The sequence below is a fragment of the Neoarius graeffei genome, chromosome 2 (assembly GCF_027579695.1).
Source record: "Neoarius graeffei isolate fNeoGra1 chromosome 2, fNeoGra1.pri, whole genome shotgun sequence".
Taxonomy (NCBI): domain Eukaryota; kingdom Metazoa; phylum Chordata; class Actinopteri; order Siluriformes; family Ariidae; genus Neoarius; species Neoarius graeffei.
This window is the reverse complement of record NC_083570.1, coordinates 75,665,952-75,692,877: the sequence shown is the minus strand read 5'-3', so window position 1 is coordinate 75,692,877 and position 26,926 is coordinate 75,665,952. Positions and strand designations below refer to the sequence as shown.

General features: G+C 39.3%; 1 protein-coding gene across 3 annotated transcripts in view; it reads right to left on the bottom strand.

The window, feature by feature from the left end:
* Nucleotides 1-543: 543 nt before the first annotated feature.
* pamr1b (peptidase domain containing associated with muscle regeneration 1b) overlaps nucleotides 544-26,926 on the bottom strand; it is a 66,101-nt gene continuing 39,718 nt past the window's right edge. For 2 of the 3 annotated variants that reach the window (XM_060914992.1, XM_060914994.1), the window contains 10 exons: nucleotides 24,624-24,841; nucleotides 21,934-22,041; nucleotides 14,128-14,298; nucleotides 10,383-10,571; nucleotides 5,696-6,559; nucleotides 5,426-5,611; nucleotides 5,180-5,246; nucleotides 4,368-4,600; nucleotides 1,969-2,318; nucleotides 544-1,612 (listed from right to left, as the gene is read on the bottom strand). In XM_060914992.1, coding sequence (XP_060770975.1) covers nucleotides 1,052-1,612; nucleotides 1,969-2,318; nucleotides 4,368-4,600; nucleotides 5,180-5,246; nucleotides 5,426-5,611; nucleotides 5,696-6,559; nucleotides 10,383-10,571; nucleotides 14,128-14,298; nucleotides 21,934-22,041; nucleotides 24,624-24,841 — 2,947 coding nt within the window. In that variant the 3' untranslated portion in view covers nucleotides 544-1,051. The remainder of the gene's footprint in view (nucleotides 1,613-1,968; nucleotides 2,319-4,367; nucleotides 4,601-5,179; nucleotides 5,247-5,425; nucleotides 5,612-5,695; nucleotides 6,560-10,382; nucleotides 10,572-14,127; nucleotides 14,299-21,933; nucleotides 22,042-24,623; nucleotides 24,842-26,926) is intronic. The other variant, XM_060914993.1, reaches the window with a different exon arrangement.

Genomic DNA, 26,926 nt, shown 5'->3' with positions numbered 1-26,926 from the left:
CACTGTTGCCTCACAGCAAGAAGGTTCTGGAGTTGAGCCCAGTGGCTGACGGGGACCTTTTGTTGTGGAGTTTGCATGTTCTCCGTGTGTCTGTGTGGGTTTCCTCCTGGTGCTCTGGTTTCCCCCACAGTCCAAAGACATGCAGGTTAGGCTAATTGGTGGCTCTAAATTGACCGTAGGTGTGAATGTGAGTGTGAATGCTTGGTTGTCTGTGTCTATGTGTCAGCCCTGTGATGATTTGGTGACTTGTCCAGGGTGTACCCCGCCTCTTGCCCATAGTAAGCTGGGATAGGCTCCAGCTTGCCTGTGACCCTGCCCAGGATAAGTGGTTACGGATAATGGATGGACAATATTTTAAATATAAATAATTTTCTGAGAAGTATGAAAATAAAGGAATGAAATGTAAACAAACATGACCTCATACTATTGTATGTGGGTTTGGACTGGTGGTTGGATATGTTTAACATACACCCTCATGTTTTTCTTCCTTAGACCACAACGACACAAAACAACCACCACCACGAAAAAAAAAAAAAGAAATCCTTTACAACACACTACCAAATTATTTTATTTAAAAGGCAATAAGTTCACAATAATTTTATAAAATATGTACATCATTTCTGTCATGTTTACAGTTGTTGAATATTACATTACACTATATGTACATAACCAATATTCAGAAAATCAAATATCACTGATATGAAATATATCAGGATAAGTTTGGTTCTCTGGTCAATCTTACAGCACCCGATTACCTGAGGACCCACGTGTGGTTAAGTGAAGGGTCAGTGTTGATAGACTTTTCCTTTTGATGATATTTTAAGGTGGGTTTAATGGCCCCTTTGCTATTCATTTAAGCGAAAGATAGAGCTGGGAGAAGCTGTTCCTAGCTTCAGCATAGAGTAAATGCCCTTCTTAACGACTGCTGTCTTCTCATGGCAGCATAGTCCAGTGTTAGTTCAGCCTTTCTATAAAGCTACATATGAAAAGATTATTAGGGCAGAACAGAGGAGGCAATGGTTGAAAGATGAACAAAATTGCAAATGTTTTATTACTTCATATTGCTCTCAAAAAAGTTGAGGAAGTTAGAGATGTGCGTGTACACAGTATAAAGTTCTGGATTGCAGTCTAGTGAGTCATACCCAAAACTAACCAATCCCAGTAGCTTCCACTCCCGTATGGGGTTTGGTAACAGCGAAGAAGGACGATCAGGTGAGGAAGTGGGCGGGGCAATCAGGACTCCTCCAGTCTCAGCTGGACAGATGTTAGAAGGACTGACACCAGGACCCAGGCGCCCACACAACATGCTCTCAGAGACACTGATGGGAAGGCCATACTGGGCGTATTGTTGCTCACAGTGCACCACATCACCCAGCATCACTGTGCCCACACGTGCCCTCTCGTGCTCCCCAGCACTGGCGTCAGGAATGAGGGACCAGCCTGTCACTATGGCCTGTCTGGGGAAAGCTTCTTCCTCTGCATCGTGGGTGGTTGGGAGACAGATAGGCAGAACATGTTCTCCAATACGAGCTTTATCCAAGAGTTTGAGAATTGCCAGATCAGAGTCTAGTACCAGTGGGTCATAATTAGGGTGTACAGTGATGGAGGACACCTAGAAAATGAAAGATGTATTAAAATGAATTGGTTAAAACTAAAAATCTTAAAACAACAGTACAACAGGATTAGCTTTTTTCATCATGAGCTCTTCACTACATAGCATTTTTTACAGCAACACTGTTTTTACATTTATGTTACCATGGATACATTTACTATAAGTTATATTCTTATTTTCATCTTAGTCATTCACAATATAAGCAAAATGTATAAAAACAGACATAAAAGCCCCTTCAAATGCCTGGGGCAGTGCAAACGACAGACTGATAAAGTGAAATCATTTTTCTCAGTCTTGTTACACCATGGTACACCTCATTTCCACCCCTTCTCCCAACTTCCTGATGTCTTTCTCACCCTGAGGTGTTGCAAGCCCTTGGTCTGGTGCAGGTCACTGCGGTAATGTTTTCCGAGCACCACCCGTATTTTAGACACGTCCAGTGGGTAGACTTTTCCAAGATCAGTGACGCAGTGGGCAGCCACCACCACACTGCGCTGGTTGAGCAGAGCTCCACTACAAACCAGCTGCCAGTTTTCTAAAGACATATCATCTTCCTTATACATCAGACCCGTGTCCTTCCCCAGGCTCGTCACTTTCCCCAGCTTTTCTCCTTGATCTTGGCCAGACCGTCGATAGATTGCAACCAGCCACGGCCAATGAGAGTCTGCTGGACGCTGTGGATCAAAATTCGGCAACTTGCCACATACTGGCATGCAGACAGTGTAAAATAAAGAAACATATGGTCAGGACAACAGGACAGATGAACAAATCTTAGGTGACAATATAGTAATAATGCAATAAAAGTAGATGAGATAGTTTGCTGTATGCCTGAAGGTCTCTGACTGGTTCTCTTTTCCTGTGTTTTCCCATAGGTGTGGGCTACACTGAAGGGATGGGTGTGTGTCATGTTTTTCTTCAGTATGACATTCCCTCACTGGGTTCTACATCCTGTAAGGTGCTTTACATCCTACAACCCCGATTACAAAAAAGTTGGGACAAAGTGCAAATTGTAAATAAAAACGGAATGCAATAATTTACAAATCTCAAAAACTGATATTGTATTCACAATAGAACATAGACAACATATCAAATGTCAAAAGTGAGACATTTTGAAATTTCATGCCAAATATTGGCTCATTTGAAATTTCATGACAGCAACACATCTCAAAAAAGTTGGGACAGGGGCAATAAGAGGCTGGAAAAGTTAAAGGTACAAAAAAGGAACAGCTGGAGGACCAAATTGCAACTCATTAGGTCAATTGGCAATAGGTCATTAACATGACTGGGTATAAAAAGAGCATCTTGGAGTGGCAGCGGCTCTCAGAAGTAAAGATGGGAAGAGGATCACCAATCACCCTAATTCTGCGCCGACAAATAGTGGAGCGATATCAGAAAGGAGTTCGACAGTGTAAAAGTGCAAAGAGTTTGAACATATCATCATCTACAGTGCATAATATCATCAAAAGATTCAGAGAATCTGGAAGAATCTCTGTGCGTAAGGGTCAAGGCCGGAAAACTATACTGGGTGCCCGTGATCTTCGGGCCCTTAGATGGCACTGCATCATATACAGGCATGCTTCTGTATTGGAAATCACAAAATGGGCTCAGGAATATTTCCAGAGAACATTATCTGTGAACACAATTCACCGTGCCATCCGCCATTGCCAGCTAAAACTCTATAGTTCAAAGAAGAAGCCGTATCTAAACATGATCCAGAAGCGCAGACGTCTTCTCTGGGCCAAGGCTCATTTAAAATGGACTGTGGCAAAGTGGAAAACTGTTCTGTGGTCAGACGAATCAAAATTTGAAGTTCTTTATGGAAATCAGGGACGCCGTGTCATTCGGACTAAAGAGGAGAAGGACGACCCAATTTGTTATCAGCGCTCAGTTCAGAAGCCTGCATCTCTGATGGTATGGGGTTGCATTAGTGTGTGTGGCATGGGCAGCTTACACATCTGGAAAGACACCATCAATGCTGAAAGGTATATCCAGGTTCTAGAGCAACATATGCTCCCATCCAGACGACATCTCTTTCAGGGAAGACCTTGCATTTTCCAACATGACAATGCCAAACCACATACTGCATCAATTACAGCATCATGGCTGCGTAGAAGAAGGGTCCGGGTACTGAACTGGCCAGCCTGTAGTCCAGATCTTTCACCCATAGAAAACATTTGGCGCATCATAAAACGGAAGATACGACAAAAAAGTTGACAGTTGAGCAACTAGAATCCTACATTAGACAAGAATGGGTTAACATTCCTATCCCTAAACTTGAGCAACTTGTCTCCTCAGTCCCCAGACGTTTACAGACTGTTGTAAAGAGAAAAGGGGATGTCTCACAGTGGTAAACATGGCCTTGTCCCAACTTTTTTGAGATGTGTTGTTGTCATGAAATTTAAAATCACCTAATTTTTCTCTTTAAATGATGCATTTTCTCAGTTTAAACATTTGATATGTCATCTATGTTCTATTCTGAATAAAATATGGAATTTTGAAACTTCCACATCATTGCATTCCGTTTTTATTTACAACTTGTACTTTGTTCCAACTTTTTTGGAATCGGGGTTGTATTTTTTTCCAATCAGCAAAAGGTTTTGTTCCATTTTTTTAATAACTGCCCACACAAATATTTATTCAGTTAATTTATTAATTTACATCTTAACATATCTAGAAACATACTAAGTAAACAATCTATTGAGAGCACATTTAGCCAGGAGTCATTTGTGTTTTATACTGTATCCTGCTCCCTCACCTGGTGAACAAGAGACATGGCGGCCACTCCACTTGCCAGTTTTGAAGCATGTTCTGCGGGTGCTCCCAGTGTGATGGTAGTAGGGTGAGATGCACCCATACTCAATGTGTGTGTAGAGGTGGTGGAAACCCTGGGGGAGTGGAGGCAAAGTCGGGGGTCCTTGAGTTGGACTAACTGGGCTGAAGAGTTTTGTTAAGCCTGAGGAGGAGTAAAACTTATGCACAGGAGTTTTCCTACAAAAAAAGAAGTAAATAGGAATAATAATAAAAAAAAATCACTTTCTAACTACAGTGTAGTGAGAGGATAATATTTTCCCCACTTTATCCATACATAGCTGACATCTTTCTTTAATGAGTAATGTGCTTAATGAATGGGTGTCTATGGATGAAATGTAAACATATTGAGCATCATTCAAAGAATCATTAGCTAAAGTTGGTAGCTGGTCAAGTTAATAGTATATCCTCACCAATTACCTACATGTGGGTGACCAAAAAAACCCAAAACAACTTGTGCCTTAATAAGGTATTGAGGCACCATGTAGAGCCTATAGCATACTGTACGAGTTACATTATTTTTTATCAAAGCATTCAGTGAGCCCTTGTACTCTATGGTTGGGGTAGAGTCATCCTTAAAGAGACCACGCCCATCATGAATACTTTATTATAGGTTAAAGGTGAATAGTCAGAAGAACAAGTGAATTCAAACTATAGGAACTAAATATCTCCACACAGCATAACAGGGCAGTTTTTCCTTTAATTCGTCACCTGTATGTAAGGTCATTCATGAGTCAGGGGAGGTCTGAGTATATCTACCTGAATGGGACGTGTGGGGTCAGAACTTTCTGTCTCACCAGTACTGACACTTTGGGCTCCCGGCAGGCTGCACATAAAAACCAGAATGTTATATAATACTATCTCAGTCGACTGATATGGCACACAAAAAGTGCTTAGAATTTGCATCACTGACAGACAGACAGACAGACAGACAGACAGTTATCTCCCCTAAATCTAAGTGGGCCAAGTTTCATTCTGGCAGGAAGGCATTGAGCCAGCTCATACCCCGCACGCAGATGGGCTGTGTATTGCTCCAGGTGCCATTAGGCTGGCAAGTCCTGCGAGCACTGCCACTCAGAGCATATGAGTGGTTGCAGGAGAACTCCACCATCTCTGGATCTGCACCAGGCACCCACTCATAGAAACCATGGTATATCCGAGGGGGTGGGGGACACTTTCTGCCTTCAGCCTCTGAAAGAAATGGTGACATAGGTGGACATTCAATGTACTTTGAATGTTGTGTGTAACTCGAAGTGTTTGAACATGGAAGATTACCAATGATGCTGAGGTTTTCCACTTCTTTCTCAGTGTGTTGGCTCTCCGTTTCAGCTCGGGGATCCATATCTGTCTTTGGCTTTTCTTTGATTGGACTTTCTGGTCCTGTCATTTTTTCATGGTCCACCCCTTGCCATGTCACCCCAGCTGTAACTCTTTCAGTATCAGGTTTCTGTGTTGGTACATTGGCTCTCTCTGTGCTGTTATCTTCATGGGCTTGTGATTGAATCTTTGGGGTTTCTTTAGGGAGCAATGTCTTCAGTCTTTCCTCTATGTCATTGCTATCTACAGGCTCAGTGGTGTTGCTTGTGCTTGAAGTGTCTATTTTATAAGGGACGTTCTCATCTCTTTCATCTTTTCTCAGGCTAACTATTGTGTACTGTGGTATTTCGGTCACTGTTTCTTTGTTATCTTTTTCAGTAGTCTTGTGTATGTTTATCTCTTTAATGGTACTTTTGTCATCAATTAAGACAATATCTACAACGTTCATGTCCAAATCATTAGTTGGGTCTATTACAACTTTTTCTACACTCTCCAAATCTATATCTTTGTCCAAGGAGTGAACAATTTTCCCATTGTCTGAGTCTTTTTTCTGGACTGTGTTTATCCTATCTTCAGAATCTTTGCCACTAATTTTGTCCTTGATTCCAACTGTAGGTTTTTCCTTTCCAAAGTCTTTACCTGGGTCCTTCCCTATGCCTTTCTCCACCTCTTTACCTTTACCAATGTCTATATCTAATCCAGTCTTGTCCTTCCCACTTATTGGTATTTCCAGACTAACTGTTTTGTCTGGAGTCTTCTCTTTCTTTTTCTTTGTTCCAGTCTTATCTATTAAGTCAGTTTTTTTCTCAGGCATGATGTCCTCTGGAAAGAAATAAAAAAAAGTTAACTTTATATCAAGTTGCTTCATTAGCAAAATATAAATCACTAACATAGGGCTGTATTCAGAGTTCAGTTAAACATATGTAGTGAGGATTTAATATCTTGCACACAGTCGTATTTGGACCTCAAATGTAACTTCAGACTTATTCACTACTCAGACAGATAGAATATTTTTTCAGACAGAATAGTGGAGGGGCAGCATGGTGGTGTAGTGGTTAGCGCTGTCGCCTCACAGCAAGAAGGTCCAGGTTTGAGCCCCGTGGCCAGCGAGGGCCTTTCTGTGTGGAGTTTGCATGTTGTCCGCGTGGGTTTCCTCCTGGTGCTCCGGTTTCCCCCACAGTCCAAAGACATGCAGGTTAGGTTAACTGGCAACTCTAAATTGACCGTAGGTGTGAGTGTGAATGGTTGTCTGTGTCTACAGTGCCTTGAAAAAGTATTCATACCCCTTGAACTTTTTCACATTTTTCCACCTTACAACCACAAACTTAAAAGTTTTTTATTGAGATTTTATGTGATAGACCAACACAGAGTAGCACATAATTGTGAAGTAAAATGAAACTGATAAATGGTCTTCAAAATTTTAAACAAATAAAAATCTGAAAAATGTGATGTGCATTAGTATTCAGCCCCCCTGCGTCAATACTTTGTAGAGCCACCTTTTGCTGCAATTACAGCTGCAAGTCTTTTGTGGTATGTCTCTACCAGCTTTGCACATCTAGACACTGAAATTTTTGCCCATTCTTCTTTGCAAAATAGCTCAAGCTCAGCCAGATTGGATGGAGAGCGTCTGTGAACAGCAATTTTCAAGTCTTGCCACAGATGCCTTAGGTCTGGACTTTGACTGGGCCATTCTAACACATGAATATTCTTTGATCTAAACCATTCCATTGTAGCTCTGGCTGTATGTTTAGGGTCATTGTCTTGCTGGAAGGTGAATCTCCTTCCCAGTCTCAAGTTTTTTGCAGCCTCCAACAGGTTTTCTTCCAGGATTGCCCTGTATTTAGCTCCATCCATCTTCCCATCAACTCTGACCAGCTTCCCTGCTGAAGAAAAGCATCCCCATAGCATGATGCTGCCACCACCATGTTTCACAGTGAGGATGGTGTGTGCAGGGTGATGAGCAGTGTTAGTTTTCCACCACACATAGCACTTTGCATTTAGGCCAAAAAGTTCAACTTTGGTCTCATATGACCAAAGCACCTTCTTCCACATGTTTGCTGTGTCCCCTACATGGCTTCTGGCAAACTGCAAACGGGACTTCTCATGCCTGTCTTTCAACAATGGCTTTCTTCTTGCCACTCTTCCAAAAGGCCAGATTTGTGGAGTGTACGACTTATAGTTGTCCTGTGCACAGATTATCCCACCTGAGCTGTGGATTTCTGCAGCTCCTCCAGAGTGATCATGGGCCTCTTGGCTGCTTCTCTGACCAGTGCTCTCCTTGCTCGCTCTGTCAGTTTAGGTGGACGGCCATGTCTTGGTAGGTTTGCAGTTGTGCCATACTTTTTCCATTTTTGAATAATGGATTGAACAGTGCTTCTTGAGATGTTCAGAGCTAGGGATATTTTGTTATAACCTAACCCTGCTTTAAACTTCTCCAGAACTTTATCCCTGACCTGTCTGGTGAGTTCTTTGGTCTTCATGATGCTGTTTGTTCTTCAGTGTTCTCTAACAAACCACTGAGGCCTCCACAGAACAAGTGTATTTATGCTGAGAGTAAATTGCACACAGTAGGACTCTATTAACTAATTAGATGACTTCTGAAGGCAATTGATTGCACTGGATTGTATTTAGAGGTATCAGAGCACAGGGGGCTGAATACTAATGCACACCACATTTTTCAGATTTTTATTTGCTTAAAATTTTGAAGACCATTTATCATTTTCGTTTCACTTCACAATTATGCACTACTCTGTGTTGGTCTATCACATAAAATCTCAATAAAAAACGTTTAAGTTCGTGGTTGTAAGGTGGAAAAATGTGAAAAAGTTCAAGGGGTATGAATGCTTTTTCAAGGCACTGTATGTGTCAGCCTTGTGATGACCTGGCGACTTGTCCAGGGTGTGCCCTGCCTTTTGCCCGTAGTCAGCTGGGATAGGCTCCAGCTTGCCTGCGACCCTGTAGAACAGGATAAAGCGGCTAGAGATAATGAGATGAGAGGAGATGAGAATAGTGGAGTCTGTCTAAAGCAGAAGCCTGTGTCAGTTAAGTGCAGCAGTAACACAAGTACATTTTTTCTTGTGTTATATTGGAATGAGTGAGGAGCAGTATTATATCCAGTCAGCTGTCTGATATACACACATTATTTCACACAGAAATGCATGTTTTGGGGTGTAAATGTAAAAAGAAAAGTAGGGAATTTGTGGTCAATATTGAATATAAAAATACAACCCTATTAATTACTTCATCATATTTAAAATTCAGGCTCTTTTTTTTCTACAAAGGACAATGGAGGAGACAGTATCATAAATGTGGCCACTGTATTTCAAGAACTGATATATTTTTACTGATGAACTTTGCTTACTTAAAGAGAGCTGGAAGTGTTGCAGATGAGTGCTTGGTCAGCTTACCCTTCAAATGCTGCACACTTTCTTAAAAGGTGAGCACAGTGAATTAATAAAAAAAAATTAACTCAACAGATCAAAATAGTGAATTAACCATGAGAATATAGTTTACATCTCATGCATACATTACAATTTCATGACCTTGTGTGTGTGTGTGTGTGTGTGTACATATGAGTGTTTAGTCTACGTCTAGTTCATATCTAGAGTGTTTATACTGTTTATATTGTCTGAGTGTTTAGTCTATGTCTTGTTCTTATCTAGTGTTTATACTGTTTATATTGTTTGAGTGTTTAGTCTATGTCTAGCTCCTATCTAGAGTGTTTATACTGTTTATATTGTTTTGTTTTTTCAATTATTCTATTTTTATTTATTGCATTGCCTGTTTGCACCGTGGGTCAGAGAGGACTGATATTTCATCTGTGCTGTATGTCGAGCATGTATAGCATATTTGACAATAAAGTTGACTTGCCTTGACTTGACCTTGGCAGCATTAAATTGCACTCACAATTAACTGTTGTCAAAATAAGGAATGAGATGTGCTGGATCAAGTGCAATTTTATAAGTGAATAGAGAGGGTGGAAACCTCATCTCATCTCATCTCATCTCATCTCATCATCTCTAGCCGCTTTATCCTGTTCTACAGGGTCGCAGGCAAGCTGGAGCCTATCCCAGCTGACTACGGGCGAAAGGCGGGGTACACCCTGGACAAGTCGCCAGGTCATCACAGGAGGGTGGAAACCATATTGTAAAAATAAACCACATTTTGCAGTGATTAATGTGATGAGCATTAGTTAATTTATTATTATTATTATTATTATTATTATTATTATTATTATTATTGGCAAAACAATTAATGCTGCAATATATTGGCAATATACTTGACTCAGATTTATTTCAATGCTTGCTATTGCCGTGTTCTTAGATCATTGTATGAGGGTTGTATTATTATTATTATTATTATTATTATTATTGTTGTTGTTGTTGTTATTATTGCTATTGTTATTATTATTATCTCTTGTTTTTATGTTGCATACTATTAAATTTGTGTAGCAATATTAATATTGATGTAACCTATGGACTCAAGTCACTGACATAAATAGCCAACTCTGAATACAGCCCATAATGAACAATAAAACAAGAGTTATGAGATTAGGTAAACACTGATTTAATTGTTTCATGTTGTAAATGTACCACATATTAAACCACTTTTCCCCTGTTAGTTTTAGTTTATGCTGAAATTGTACCTTTGACACAGGTGGGGGCTGTTCCACTCCATGTGTTGTTGCCCAGACATGTTCTTTGAGGATTTCCAACCAGTGTGTATGATCTATCACAAAGATACTGCAGTGCAATGAGCACATCATTTGGACCATACACCAGGAAATGGTCTCCATGTGCTGGCTTAGGAGGGATGCCACAGTTCTTTTCAGGCACTAAAGAGACAAAAAAAAAAAATAAAACATTTCCAAAAACATAGAATTGATTGAGAAAGCTCCACTCATAACAAAAAAGATGTTCTACAACCCTGATTCCAAAAAAGTTGGGACAAAGTACAAATTGTAAATAAAAACGGAATGCAATGATGTGGAAGTTTCAAAATTCCATATTTTATTCAGAATAGAACATAGATGACATATCAAATATTTAAACTGAGAAAATGCATCATTTAAAGAGAAAAATTAGGTGATTTTCAATTTCATGACAACAACACATCTCAAAAAAGTTGGGACAAGGCCATGTTTACCACTGTGAGACATCCCCTTTTCTCTTTACAACAGTCTGTAAACATCTGGGGACTGAGGAGACAAGTTGCTCAAGTTTAGGGATAGGAATGTTAACCCATTCTTGTCTAATGTAGGATTCTAGTTGCTCAACTGTCTTAGGTCTTTTTTGTCGTATCTTCCGTTTTATGATGCGCCAAATGTTTTCTATGGGTGAAAGATCTGGACTGCAGGCTGGCCAGTTCAGTACCCGGACCCTTCTTCTATGCAGCCATGATGCTGTAATTGATGCAGTATGTGGTTTGGCATTGTCATGTTGGAAAATGCAAGGTCTTCCCTGAAAGAGATGTTGTCTGGATGGGAGCATATGTTGCTCTAGAACCTGGATATACCGTTCAGCATTGATGGGGTCTTTCCAGATGTGTAAGCTGCCCATGCCACACGCACTAATGCAACCCCATACCATCAGAGATGCAGGCTTCTGAACTGAGCGCTGATAACAACTTGGGTCGTCCTTCTCCTCTTTAGTCCAAATGACACAGTGTCCCTGATTTCCATAAAGAATTTCAAATTTTGATTCGTCTGACCACAGAACAGTTTTCCACTTTGCCACAGTCCATTTTAAATGAGCCTTGGCCCAGAGAAGAAGTCTGCGCTTCTGGATCATGTTTAGATACGGCTTCTTCTTTGAACTATAGAGTTTTATCTGGCAACGGCGGATGGCACAGTGAATTGTGTTCACAGATAATGTTCTCTGGAAATATTCCTGAGCCCATTTTGTGATTTCCAATACAGAAGCATGCCTGTATGTGATGCAGTGCCGTCTAAGGGCCCGAAGATCACGGGCACCCAGTATGGTTTTCCGGCCTTGACCCTTACGCACAGAGATTCTTCCAGATTCTCTGAATCTTTTGATGATATTATGCACTGTAGATGATGATATGTTGAAACTCTTTGCAATTTTACACTTTTGAACTCCTTTCTGATATCGCTCCACTATTTGTCGGCACAGAATTAGGGGGATTGGTGATCCTCTTCCCATCTTTACTTCTGAGAGCTGCTGCCACTCCAAGATGCTCTTTTTATACCCAGTCATATTAATGACCTATTGCCAATTGACCTAATGAGTTGCAATTTGGTCCTCCAGCTGTTCCTTTTTTGTACCTTGAACTTTTCCAGCTTCTTATTGCCCCTGTCCCAACTTTTTTGAGATGTGTTGCTGTCATGAAATTTCAAATGAGCCAATATTTGGCATGAAATTTCAACATGTCTCACTTTCGACATTTGATATGTTGTCTATGTTCTATTGTGAATACAATATCAGTTTTTGAGATTTGCAAATTATTGCATTCCGTTTTTATTTACAATTTGTACTTTGTCCCAACTTTTTTGGAATCAGCGTTGTACTTGTATTCAAAGGAAATTAAAAGATCGATAGATACAATGTCTTGCAAAAGTATTCATCCCCCTTGGTGTTTGTCCCGTTTTGTCGCATTACAAGCTGGAATTAAAATGGATTTTTGGAGGGTTAGCACCATTTGATTTACACAACATGCCTACAGCTTTAAAGGTGAAAAGTGTTGTTTTATTGTGACACAAACAATAATTAAGATGAAAAAACAGAAATCTGGAGTGTGCCTAGGTATTCACCCCCCAAAGTCAGTACTTTGTAGAGCCACCTTTTGCTGCAATTACAGCTGCAAGTCTCTTGGGGCATGTCTCTATTAGCTTAGCGCATCTAGCCACTGGGATTTTTGCCCATTCCTCAAGGCAAAACTGCTCCAACTCCTTCAAGTTAGATGGGTTGCATTGGCGTACAGCAATCTTCAAGTTATGCCACATATTCTCAATTGGATTGAGGTCTAGGCTTTGATTAGGCCATTCAAAGACATTCAAATGTTTCTCTTTAAACCACTCCAGTGTAGCTTTAGCAGTATGTTTAGGGTCATTGTCCTGCTGGAACGTGAACCTTCGTCCCAGTCTCAAACATCTGGCTGACTCAAACAGGTTTTCCTCCAGAATTGCCCTGTATTTAGTGCCATCCATCTTTCCTTTAGTCCTGACCAGCTTTCCTGTCCCTGCAGATGAAAAATATCCCCACAGCATGATGCTGCCGCCACCATGCTTCACTGTAGGAATGGTGTTCTCAGGGTGTTGGGTTTGTGCCACACATGGCATTTCCTATGATGGCCAAAAAGATCAATTTTAGTCTCATTTGACCAGAGAATCTTCTTCCATGTGTTTGGGGAGTCCGCCACATGCTGTTGGGCAAACTACAAATGTATTTTTTTAAGGAATTACTTTTTTTTTCTGGCCACTCTTCCATAAAGCCCCACTCTGTGGAGTGTATAGCTTAAAGTGGTCTGATGGACAGATACTCCCATCTCTGCTGCGGATCTTTGCAGGTCCTTCAGTGTTATCTTTGGTGTCATTGTTACATCTCTGATTAATGCCCTCCTTGCCTGGTCTGAAAGTTTTGGTGGGCGGCCTTCTCTTGTCAGGTTTGTAATGGTGCCACATTCTTTCCATTTTACTATAATGGATTTACTGGTGCTCTGCAGGATATTCAAATTTTGGGATATTTTTATAACCCAACCCTGATCTATATTTCTTGACAATTTTGTCTCTGACCTGTTTAGAGTGCTCCTTGGTTTTCATATTGCTGGCTTAGTAGTGTTGCAGAGTCAGGGTCCTTCCAGAACAGGTTGATTTATAAGACATCATGTGACAGTTCATGTGACACTTTGATTGCACACAGGTGGATCTTAATCAACTAATTATGTGACGTATGAATTGAATTGGTTGGACCAGCTCTTATTTAGGGGTTTCATACAAAAGGGGGTGAATACCTATGCACACTCCAGATTTCTGTTTTTTTTTCTGCTTAATTATTGTTTGTGTCACAATAAAACAACAGTTTTCACCTTTTAAGTAGTAGGCATGTTGTGTAAATCAAATGGTGCTGACCCTCCAAAAATCCATTTTAATTTCAGCTTGTAATGCGACAAAACAGGATAAACACCAAGGGCAGATGAATGCTTTTGCAAGACACTGCACAATTCTATCTACAATTATATGGCATCAGACATGCCAAATACACATTCTATACTGATGTTGTGCAATGTAATCATCAAACATTTGCAGGGATAAGCTCCGATTTGTTATTTAATGATGCATACTCTAGCTTTCCACCAGGTGTACCTTACATTTTCTTTAATTAAACACCCATTAGTTACTGTCTCTGTGTTCTGCTCTACCAGCTGCTTACCACAGTATGGCATCAGAGTGCTCCATGACCCATCCAGCAGACAGGTGGCCATGTGGAAGCCTTTTAGCGTGAAACCTGAATCACAGCGAAACAGAGCCTGACCTCCGACCCTCATATCCAAACTTTCCACATAGCCATGGTCCGGTGGCACAGGCCTCTTACACTCCAACACTGCAGGATAAGACATATATCTTCAGTCACTATTATATATTACCATATCATATGGATACCTTGGATAACTCAAGGCAATGTTAGATGTATAATTTAAGTACCCGTATTTTTCGGACTATAAGTCGCACATTTTTTCATGGTTCGGCTGGCCATGCGACTTATACTCCGGTGCGACGTATATATATATTTTTTTTTTTCACCGCGGAATAACTGGAGCTGATGCCGAGTCTGACGACAGCCACACAGAAGAAGAGGAAACGGCGCTTCGTCTGCCGCTGGAGTTGGCAGAGTTGTTCAGAAGCGACACCGAGGATGAGGAATTCAATGGATTTGCTGATTTGGAGTGAAATCGTCAGCTTGATAAACTTGATTGACCTGTGTTTTATTATTAATGATAGGCCTATAGTTATTTAAATAAGTTATGTAATGATTTTAGGCAGGCGGCACGGTGGTGTAGTGGTTAGCACTGTCGCCTCACAGCAAGAAGGTCCGGGTTCGAGCCCCGTGGCCAGCGAGGGCCTTTCTGTGCGGAGTTTGCATGTTCTCCCCGTGTCCGCATGGGTTTCCTCTGGGTGCTCCGGTTTCCCCCACAGTCCAAAGACATGCAGGTTAGGTTAACTGGTGACTCTAAATTGACCGTAGGTGTGAATGTGAGTGTGAATGGTTGTCTGTGTCTATGTGTCAGCCCTGTGATGACCTGATGACTTGTCCAGGGTGTACCCTGCCTTTTGCCCATAGTCAGCTGGGATAGGCTCCAGCTTGCCTGCGACCCTGTAGAACAGGATAAAGCGGCTAGAGATGATGAGATGAGATGATTTTAGGCAGTGCTTAATTTGTGAAGTGGGAGGTCCCGGAACGCAGGAGGTGGGTGGGTCCAGCAACTCAAAAAAAAAAAGGCGGGGGGGTTTACTATAACTTTACGCACACACGCTTATTGTATGTGTAAAATAATAATAATAATAATATCAGACATTATGATCCTAAAATAACAGACTGTACTCATATCACAACCGGTTTATTTCACCATTGGAGATCAGATTATACAAGACATGAGTTAAATGACTCATTTTAAGGATTTAAGTAGGGTATTTAAAAGCAGTACCAGCGGGATTTCGTGGCTCAGGTGGGTAAGGCGCCATACCATAAATCCGGGGACCCGGGTTCCATTCCGACCTGCGGTCATTTTCCGAGCCCTCCCTGTTTTTCTCCTGCTCATTAAAAGCAGTGCCAGCAAACATAAGTGCAATCAATTCAAGTAATAGTTAAGAAATAAAGGGTTTACAAAACAAGTTGGAGAATTCATTTTAAAAATTTTAGTAAGCTTTCTTGGGTTTTTTTTGCCATTTTTTCCACAGCGCAAGCTAACGGCTACAAAAAAACTGGTGTTCTATTGAGCGAAAGTATACACCCCATTCCCCCCCTTCCCCTTTCGCATAGATTTTGTGGATGTCATAGGAGAGAAATCAACAACAGATATCAAAATCAAAACCGAACACTAAACACATTTTTATTTACTTATTTAATTTATTGTTTGATTTTTTTCCCTTTGTGATGGTCACGGAGGTGATCTGATCCATTTAAATAGCTGCCGGAACACCGAATGAAATGAAAATAGCTGCCGGATCCGACAACGGAGGTTACGGATCTTGTTCCGTCATGTTCCGGCTCAAATTAAGCCCTGATTTTAGGCCTATAGGCTATTGAATAACTTGATGTTACGGTACATATTCAGACAGTTTTTCTCTGGGCTATTATAAATGATTTTGTTTTGCATTTTTAAAAATAACTCTCCTTCCAAGATGAACTTTATTCTTCGTCTCTGATGTTATGGTGTTAATGGTCTGAATAACGTTTAATGTTTTTATCTGATATGACGTTAACTGGCAGGCGCACTTTCTGCCTGTTTTTTTCTCTGAGCGGTTGTTGTTGTTTTTTTTTCACTAGACGATTGTTTTTACTACCGTACCTGTCTTTGGAGATGATATACCTATGGACCCTTTTCACGTGACGTCACGTATTATATTAGTATTATAACTAATATTAGTAGCCTATTACTGATGCATTAATCAGTTTGCTTTTAGAATATTTTTACCGGTAGGGCTTATTATCGCCCCATGGCTCTTTCATCTTTGTTATTAAAGCTGTAGTCATCATCGAGGAGTGTCATTCTTCATTTTTGTCGAATTTTATTTCATCAAATCAGAGGTCAAGTAGGCTATAGGTATATCATCTACTTGACCTCTGACTTGATGAAATAAAATTTGACAAAAATGAAGAATGACACTCCTCGATGATGACTACAGCTTTAATAACAAAGATGAAAGAGCCATGGGGCGATAATAAGCCCTACCGGTAAAAATATTCTAAAAGCAAACTGATTAATGCATCAGTAATAGGCTATTAATATTAGTTATAATAATAATATAGGCTATTAGTAATAACGATAGTGATAGTATTAAAGATAGTAGTAGATATTTAAAATAATCAGACTAGGCTACTTACAGGGCAAAGGGCGCGTTTGTAAAATACACAAGGAAATAAATACATCAATTAGTGTACTGTTTCTGTTTTTGATTTTGCATATTTTTGTTTTAATTTTTACATTTTCCTTTTTATAATTAAATATCTGAATATTCTTCTGGATATATTTCAGTTTTCCTTATATATCTCTGATGAGATCAACCTCATTTTGATCCATCCACTCATCCTGCATGATCTGCCTCAAAATATTAAGCAAAGATGTTGCTTCTTCTCCCTCTGTCAGTACACTGGCAGTTATTAACTTTGCCAACTCATTTTGAATGTCTTTTGTTACCCCCTCGAACAAAGTTCTGTTTTTGCCTCCATTTGTTTGTTTGTCTGTTCCCACATAACCCAAAATCAATGAACAGAGTTTGATGAAATTCTGAGGAAAGGTGAATCATGGGCCAAGGAACAATTGATTAGATTTTGATGCAAATCCAGATATGTTTATAAACATCGTAAGCATTTGGATATTCTAATATGAGGCTTGGTGGAGATATGCACTCTACCGAGGGCCCTTCTAGTTTTTGTTTCATTTGTTAGTAGCTTATTAATGAGGACTGTAAAACAATACTATGTGAAGGTTTAAGTCGACAATTTACATCGCAGTCTAGTTAGCATTCCTCGAGCTAAAGATGACATGTACATAACAATTCAATTGCAACAATAGTGTACAAAATAAAAAAAATATACAGAACTTATATTATTTACATTTTTACATTACAAAACTTCCAGAGAATCAAAATGTTTCAGATGGAAGTCCTTCATCAACCATGCAAGCAAAGTGTGTCTAAATGAGTAGGAAAGAAAACCAACTCGTATTTAAAATAATAGTATTTAAAACCACACATAGCTTTTACAGCTGATGAAAAAGACTTTTATCCCAATACACTGCACTATCTACGATTTCAGCAATAAATATTTCTGCATCCACCAACCTCTACTATTTCCTTGACAACACTGAGTGACTGATGCAGCTGAACAACAGAAGTCAAGAAAATGAAGAAGAAAATGTGATGAAACATTTATTAAATATGGATTGACATACATGATGGTAAATAACAAGGAGATGCCAAAATGGCAAGGCTTGAGGTTAGAGAAAATTTATGTCTGTTTAGGGTTGCTTATCTAAAAAGTTTGTGAACTCCTGATCTGAAACATCCTGTTTCTCTGGAAACTATATGAGAAATTTTACTACTGCATAATTTTTTATTTTTTGTTTACAAATGCTTCTAAATGTTCTCTGATTAGTTTCCCCCCAGCTGAACAACATTCACTACAGTACTGTGCAAAAGTCTTAGCCCCCCCTATTTTTTTATACAAACTTTGTTATAGATTTCTATTTTATGACTTCTACATTATTGAGTCAGTACAAAAACATTTTAGAGTTCCAAACATTCATTTTCCAGCACAAAATTAAATGTTCCAGAAAAAATGTTTTGTATCTGAGCAGCATATCACATAATAGACCACTTTTCAGCTTAAAAAGAAAACATAATGAAGGCTACTGGGTTTTGGTGCAAAATTAAAAAGAATGTATGACAGTCAAAGCGTCCAGAAGAACTGTGGCTGGTTTTGCAAGATGCTCAGTAAAACCTACAGCTCATTTCCTTTTAAAACTGCACTCATTGTACCTGAGTCTACTTTTTTTTTTTTTTTAAAGCAAAGCGTCATCTCACACCAAATTTTGACTGGGTTTCATTTATTATGGCTTACTTCTGTTTATCGTATTTTTTATGTTGAAACATTTCACTATTTTAAGCCATTTTTTGATCTACAGTATTTCTTTACATGTGCCTAAACCTTTGCATAGTCCTGTATATATTTACAAATGCTTAGAAATCACACCTTTCAAACTTTAAAGGCTAAAAGCCCCAAGCTCCTCTAATTCTTTTCACAGCTCCCAAAATTCACAAAACCACAATTATGTTACTGAACATTAAAATAGAGCATCATAATTGAACTGAGTCATTAGCTAGCAAAGACATGATGAAGCGTAAAATGTCATGGTAATGACAGAAAAATATTTTACTTGGAAATCAATAAAAAGTCATGAAGAATGAGGACTGAAATAGCTGTATTCTGTGAGGATAAACCAGTCTTTAATATGCAGGTTTTGTGGCTTTAGTGAGAATGAGATTCACAGGATGGAATGGAGTTGTGTCATTCCTAGAGCAATGCTTAAGACATCTAAATAAACATAGTCTGGAGAGATAAATGACTACAGTACTGGCTCCCAGTCAAGGTAGTTATAATGCCGTGCTGTTGTGTACCTCAGAAGGAAGAACCTAATGTTCCAGCTGTAATATGTAATTCTAATATTCATGGGATAAAAGGAGTCCTCCCTTAGTTCAGCTCACTCTCTCCATGATCCTCTGTTTCCTTCTTCTCATCCCTCAAACTGGGGAAAAATGCAATTGGATATCCAGTTTGGAAAGCATGTAAGCCAGGCAGCCAGAGAATAACCCACCCTGTTTAAATGCTCTACAAAGCTGTTCTTGTGGTGAGGTGATAAAATGAAAGTCATCCCAACCACAGCACACACAGTCCAAATCCAAACTCAATCCCAAACCTGGCCATGACCTTAACCATAGCCTCAGGCCTTTCTTCACACTCTCCAAACAATGCAGGTGCTGATTGTCAAAAATGTTCAGAACTCCTTTGTTCCCCCCTGCAAGCTGATTATTCATATGCAGCAAGTAAAGCCTGATTTTGTCTATGAAATGATGTGTATTATGTAAATGTGTAAGTATGCACATAAGGTCACAAGTAGAATTTGTAACTGGTACATTCCTTTCCGCCCTGTGATAACCTGGCGACTTGTCCAGGGTGTACCCCGCCTTTCGCCCGTAGTCAGCTGGGATAGGCTCCAGTTTGCCTGCGACCCTGTAGAACAGGATAAAGCGGCTAGAGATAATGAGATGAGATGAGGTGATGTAAGTGTACAAGTTAAAGCCCACATGTTTTCCAAGGTGCAGTGAAGCTCTAAAATGGCACTCGATGCATATCTGGTAGTCTAGAGCATATTTCTCATGGGAACCAGGGATATATGTAGTCACAGTGTGGTATGTAAGTCCTCCTACAGATTTTACAGGCATGGAAAAGTTGGCTCGCTATTAGCTTTACAGCATCACATTTAGCCATGGAAATGAAACCACCAGACCCAAAATATAAGACAAAACAAAAAAAAGCAGAAACATTTTTCATTGGCTAGTCAGTGTTCACAGGAGCTGTGGGTATTGTAATAGCAAGGAAATGGAAATGTGTAGCAGCATCCAAACACACAAACATATGAGACAGATGGAGGGAAAGCAAAACTGAAGAGTCTAGAGAGTGGAAGATGATCTAGAAAAATCCCGGTGGCTTTTTCATTGCCATTACATTCACACAAACTCATTGTGTACACAATGTATACTGACACAAAAAGCAATTTACTACTGAACTTTAATTTTCCACTACAAATACTCTACTGCCAATTAAAGGTGGTTGATCCCCTCCAGATTCTTTATGCTTTTATTCCAGTATAATCAGTATTATTGCTATACACCAGGCAATTAAAATAAGGAAACCTAAATGTTTATGGATCTTATTAACTGCTTACTGTCACATGCTGAAGAGACTCGAAATGAGTTTTTCATTAAAGGCAAGTACATTTGGATGATAAAAACATTAAACATATGGATAAAAGACTCAGAGGCAGTACTATTATTAACTATAAAAAATGTGGTGTGCCGCAAGTGCCTAATTAGAGTGATAAAAGTTTTGTCCTTTTACAATTAGATTATATTGCTCCAAAAAATAAATTCATTTTCTAACATTTCCCAATTCTTAAACTTTGAATAATAAACATTTCTTGACTCATTTGTACCTATTCTGAGGTTAGCATTTCAAATTTGGGACTATTGAAAAAAACAAACAAACATGTTAAAATATATGCTTTACATCTGAAGATATCAAATATGTTAAAATGTACTATGTTGAAATACTCTATAGGTTTCCCTATAGAGTCAGATTTGTATATACTGTATAAGATGGCTTGTGACGTTATGACAGTTTTGCAAGAATGTCTGTTAATTAACTTAATTCCACACTGACCTTATGAGAAAACTCTATCCTTTAACTAATAACTCAGATAATAAAAAGACTCATAAAATAAATATATATTTTTCTCACATATGTTACAATTACTGACACCTATAAAATTTTTGTTATAAAATGTAATTTAAGCATGTTTCCATTTATAGTTTACTTTTTTTAAGTTCACATGAATGTTTAAAAGCACCTATATTATTCTGTACTGCTTTCTGTTTCACTGGGTTATAAATATGAGGAAACACACAGGCCAGATTCCTTTAATCATTAATGAATATGAAGAATATTAGAGAATGCACACATGAAATGAGACAAATGTGTGCTGACCTCCATAAATAAGGAAATAGCTATAAAATTAATTACATGTCTGAAAATGTCCATGCCCACACTTAGGATAATAATTAAGAAGTTTAAAACAGCTTGAGTTGTCATGAGCCTACCTGGAAGATGATGCAAGTATATTTTGCCCTCACACATAGTGAAAAAGATGGGTAGAGAGGCAATCATTTCAGTGAGTATCTCAGTTAGAGATTTGTGGAAGATGGTAACATTTTGGGGTCAACAATTAGATGCTGCATCCAGGCCAACAAACTATTTGGAAAGCATGCCAGAAGAAAGGGCAATGATAAGTGCCTGGGATTTGCTACACACTACTGGAACCTGGTTCTCATCAGGTTTTGGTAACACTCAAAGAAGGTTGGGCATAAAAAAGAAGGATCCATACTTTTAAGCATAGTGAAAAATCTGTAATCTTTCGAGACTGAAAAATCTGGCTGTCTCTGCCAAGAAGCTACAACTGGCTCATGTTTCGCTCTTCCAGCAGGGCAATTATCTAAAAAAGAAATCTCCAAATTCACAGAAAAATGCTGAAATGAAGTTTTTACCTTTCCTGTCCCCTGATCTAAAACTCCATTGAAAACCTCTTGGATGAGCTGAAGAGGAGTGTACAAGAGGGAACCTCTGTTTATTTATTTATTTATTTATTTTTAGATGACTGTATGGAGCAGATGGATCACTCACCATATTCACATCTTTTTCCTGTGTATCCAGCCAGACAGGCACAGTAAAAGGAGTGAGAAGAGTCCAATATACACGTGCCATCATGCAGACAAGGGGAGGAGGTGCACGCTGAACAGTTTTAAATCATAAGAGAATGTCAAACACCAACTGGCGTGGTTTAGTTGACAATTATGGTTAGAAGGTAAGAATATCTGTATGATATGCAGAAAAAATAAATCATAAGCATGAATAAAATGATAATTATTTCTGCAAATCGGGTTGTTTTAGTCGATGGCATATGTGCAATTGATACTATAGAGGCTAAAATACAGAAAAGTATTTTGTGTAAACATCTAATTTTTAGAATATATATACAGCTAGGTCCAGAAATATTTGGACAGAGACAACATTTTTCTAATTTTGGTTCTGTACATTACCACAATGAATTTTTAACAAAAAAATTCAGATGCAATTGAAGTTCAGACTTTCAGCTTTAATTCAGTGGGTTGAACAAAATGATTGCATAAAAATGTGAGGAACTAAAGCATTTTTTAAACACAATCCCTTCATTTCAGGGGCTCAAAAGTAATTGGACAAATTAAATAATTGTAAATAAAATGTTAATTTCTAATACTTGGTTGAAAACCCTTTGTTGGCAATGACTGCCTGAAGTCTTGAACTCATGGACATCACCAGACGCTGTGTTTCCTCCTTTTTAATGCTCTGTCAGGCCTTTACTGCAGTGGTTTTCAGTTGCTGTTTGTTTGTGGGCCTTTCTGTCTGAAGTTTAGTCTTTAACAAGTGAAATGCATGCTCAATTGGGTTGAGATCAGGTGACTGACTTGGCCATTCAAGAATATTCCACTTCTTTGCTTGAATAAACTCCTGGGTTGCTTTGGCTTTATGTTTTGGGTCACTGCCCATCTGTATTATGAAACACCGACCAATCAGTTTGGCTGCATTTGGCTGGATTTGAGCACACAGTATGTCTCTGAATACCTCAGAATTCATCCGGCTGCTTCTGTCCTGTGTCACATCATCAATAAACAGTAGTGACCCAGTGCCACTGGCAGCCATGCATGCCCAAGCCATCACACTGCCTCCGCCATGTTTTACAGATGATGTGGTATGCTTTGGATCATGAGCTGTACCATGCCTTTGCCATACTTTTTTCTTTCCATCATTCTGGTAGAGGTTGATCTTGATTTCATCTGTCCAAAGAATGTTCTTCCAGAACTGTGCTGGCTTTTGTAGATTTTTTTAGCAAAGTCCAATCTAGCCTTTTTATTCTTGAGGCTTATGAGTGGCTTGCACCGTGCAGTGAACCCTCTGTATTTACTTTCATGCAGTCTTCTCTTTATGGTAGATTTGGATATTGATACGCCTACCTCCTGGAGAGTGTTGTTCACTTGGTTGGCTGTTGTGAAGGGGTTTCTCTTCACAATGGAAATTATTCTGCAATCATCCACCACTGTTGTCTTCTGTGGGCGTCCAGGTCTTTTTGCATTGATGAGTTCACCAGTGCTTTCTTTCTTTCTCAGGATGTACCAAACTGTAGATTTTGCCACTCCTAATATTGTAGCAATTTCTCAGATGGGTTTTTTCTGTTTTCGCAGCTTAAGGATGGCTTGTTTCACCTGCATGGAGAGCTCCTTTGACCACATGTTTTCTTCACAGCAAAATCTTCCAAATGCAAGCGCCACACCTCAAATCAACTCCAGGCCTTTTATCTGCTTAATTGAGAATGACATAACGAAGGAACTGCCCACACCTGCCCATGAAATAGCCTTTGAGTCAATTGTCCAATTACTTTTGGTCCCTTTAAAAACAGGGTGGCACATGTTAAGGAGCTGAAACTCCTAAACCCTTCATCCAATTTTAATGTGGATACCCTCAAATGAAAGATGAAAGTCTGGACTTTATGTCCATGTCCATTATATAACTATAACTTGAATATGTTTCAGTAAACAGGTAAAAAAACAAAATTTGTGTTAGTGTCCAAATATATATGGACCTAACTGTGTGTGTGTGTGTGTATATATATATATATATATATATATATATATATATATATATATATATATATATATATATACCGTAAGCCATAAAATTAAAAACACTGACAGGTAAAGAGAATTACATTGGTTATGTTGTTACAATGGCACCTATCAAGAGGTGGGACTGTAGCACAAACTGCTGAAAAAGTTAATGCTGAGACCTTTCTGTTTTAGCCAGCATTAACTTTTTCAGCAAATTCTGCTACAGTAGCTCTCCCATGGGATTGGACCATATGGGCTAGCCTTTGTGCCCCATGCGAATCAATGAGCCTTCAACACCCATGGCCCTGTTGCCTGGTTCACCAGTATTCCTTCCTTGGACCACTTTTGGTAGGTACTCACCAGTGTATACTGGGAACAAGATGTGCCATTTTGGAGATGCTCAGACCCAGTCATCTAGCCATCACAATTTGGCCCTTGTCAAAGTCACTCAGATCCTTTCGCTTGCCCGTTTTTCCTGCTTCCAACACATCAACTTCGAGAACTGACTGTTCTCTTGCTGCCTAATATATCTCACCTCTCGACAGGTGCCATAACAACATTATTAATATAATTCACTTTACCTGTCAGTGTTTTTTATTTTATGACTGATCGGTGTGTGTGTGCGCGCGCACACAAAATGTGAACTCCTATCGCATTTACACTCTGTCTTACCTGAGTTCTCCTGAAAAATGGCAAACAACCCATCAAAGTTCTTGTAGCCATCAGAAACAAACAGTATGTGCAGGGAATTGCCAGTGCTGTGGATCGGAGGGGGGCGCTCATTTCCACAGAAACGACCAATCACTTGAGAGTTTATATTGTCACCATCTCTGACTTCTACATAGTCGTAGCGACAACTATGGTCAAATTCCAGACTCAGCATCATGAACCTGAGGGGAGAGAGAGAGAGAGAGATTAAAACAGTCTGAGGTTGTACTGTATAATAATAGGATATTTAACTGCATGCCATTTGTGCTCTAATTATTATTCCACTGTTTTCATTCATCCACAAAATGACCCTTTCTTTAGCAACCTTTTAATTAAGATAAATTGATACTTTGCTTGGTCATTTCACTTGAGTCACAGAGAGTCCAACAAGGCCCTTCAAGTCATTAGCCCATATTAAGTCTCTTTGGTTCCATGGAAATTCCTGTTTACTGAAAGAATCAAGTATATGGTGCAATGTTTTCCTGGAGAACTTACACTCCTCTTCTCTTTTTCTGTCACTCTTTTGTGTTCTCTCCTTTTTTTACTACGAAATAAAGGCTAATATTGAGTTCTTATCCTAGTTAGCTATATTAACTGCATTCCTCATGTTTTTCCAGCCCTGTATTTTACAAGATGTGAGAATGGTGCATTTTATTTTTGCTCTTTCATAAACACTGTCCCAAAGTCAGACCAGTGTTCTTGAGTCTTGAGTTTGTGTTTTTCTACTTCTACCTTTTCTGCAGGAGACATTAAAAGTTGAAAAACAGCTATTAGTTCATGATTTCAAGTTGAGATCATGGTTGTGCTGAGAGCCTGTAATTTCAGATATGTCAGGGAACAAGGCTGCAGTTGTTTCTGTATGCTGCTAATGGGACAATCGGTCATAAGTAAAAGAAGACTGAATCAGGACAAATCTTTCTAATAAGCAACAAGTTAACAACTATTTATATGATTTTATCCAGACCTGAACCTGTTGTAACATTAGCTGGTTTTGATTACAAGTTCACATATTATCCTGGTAACTCAACAATGGATTGGAAATGGTTGTCAGAATTTTGTGTGGAAATGAGAACAAATATACATTCTCTTGCACTAATACTAAATAAATGTCTGTCTACACTCACCAGCCACTTTAATAGGAACTTGTTCTTGATTCTAAGATTCCTGTTCTTGGCTGGTAGGAATGGAACCCAATGTGGTCTTCTGCTGTTGCGTGCTGGATGCTTTTCTGCTCACCACAGTTGTAAAGAGTTATTATATCCTTCCTGGCAGCTCAGACCAATCTGGCCATTTTCCTCTGACCTCTCTTATCAACAAGGTGTTTGTTTCCACCCACAGAACTGTCCCTCATTCACTCAATATTTTTTTTCACACCATTCTGTGTAAACTCTAGAGCCTGTTGTGTGTGAAAACCCCAGGAGATCAGCAGTTTCTGAAATACTCAAACCAATCCATCTGGCACCAACACCCATGCCACAGTGAAAGTCACAGAGATCACAATTTTTCCCATTCTGATGTTTGATGTGAACATTAACTGAAGCGATTGATTTGTATCTGCATGATTTTATGTATTGTGCTGCTGTCAAGAGATTGGCTGATTAGATAACTGCATAAAACAGCAGGTGTAGGGATGTTCCTAATAAAGTGGCAGGTGAGTGTAAATATGCAGTGAGTATGGTAGAGATACTTAAAGACAATTGAAATTGACATCAGAACATGCAATGTGTTTTCACGTGAAACTTCTGAGCATTTTCACTAGGGGTGGTGGGAAAGAAAGACTACACTTCTCTCATGTCGTAAAAAAAAAATCAGATGCAAACAAAGTTTCCATCCTTGTATCTTGATAGGAGACTAGGGAAAAACAAACATTTTGTCTTTAAGTTTACAGATGAATCATGTACAGCATGATTAGGGACAGGGCAGCACATGCAGTAGTTAGCAGTTTTGGGTTTGAACCTGCTGGTTCACTGGGGCCTTTCTGTGTGGAGTTTGCATGTTCTCCCTGTGTCTATTTGGGTTTCCTCTGGGTTCTCTGGTTTCCTCCCACAATACAAAGACATGCAGATTAGGTAAACTGGCAACTCTAAATTGCCCATAGGTATAAATCTGAGTGTGAATGGCTGCCTGTCTCTCTGTGTCATTCCTGTAATAGACTGGAAACCTGTCCAAGGTGTACATCCGCCTCTCGCTCAATGTCAGCCGGGATTGGCTCCAGATCACCCGCAACTCACAATGGATAAGCAGTATAGAAAATGGATGGATAGATG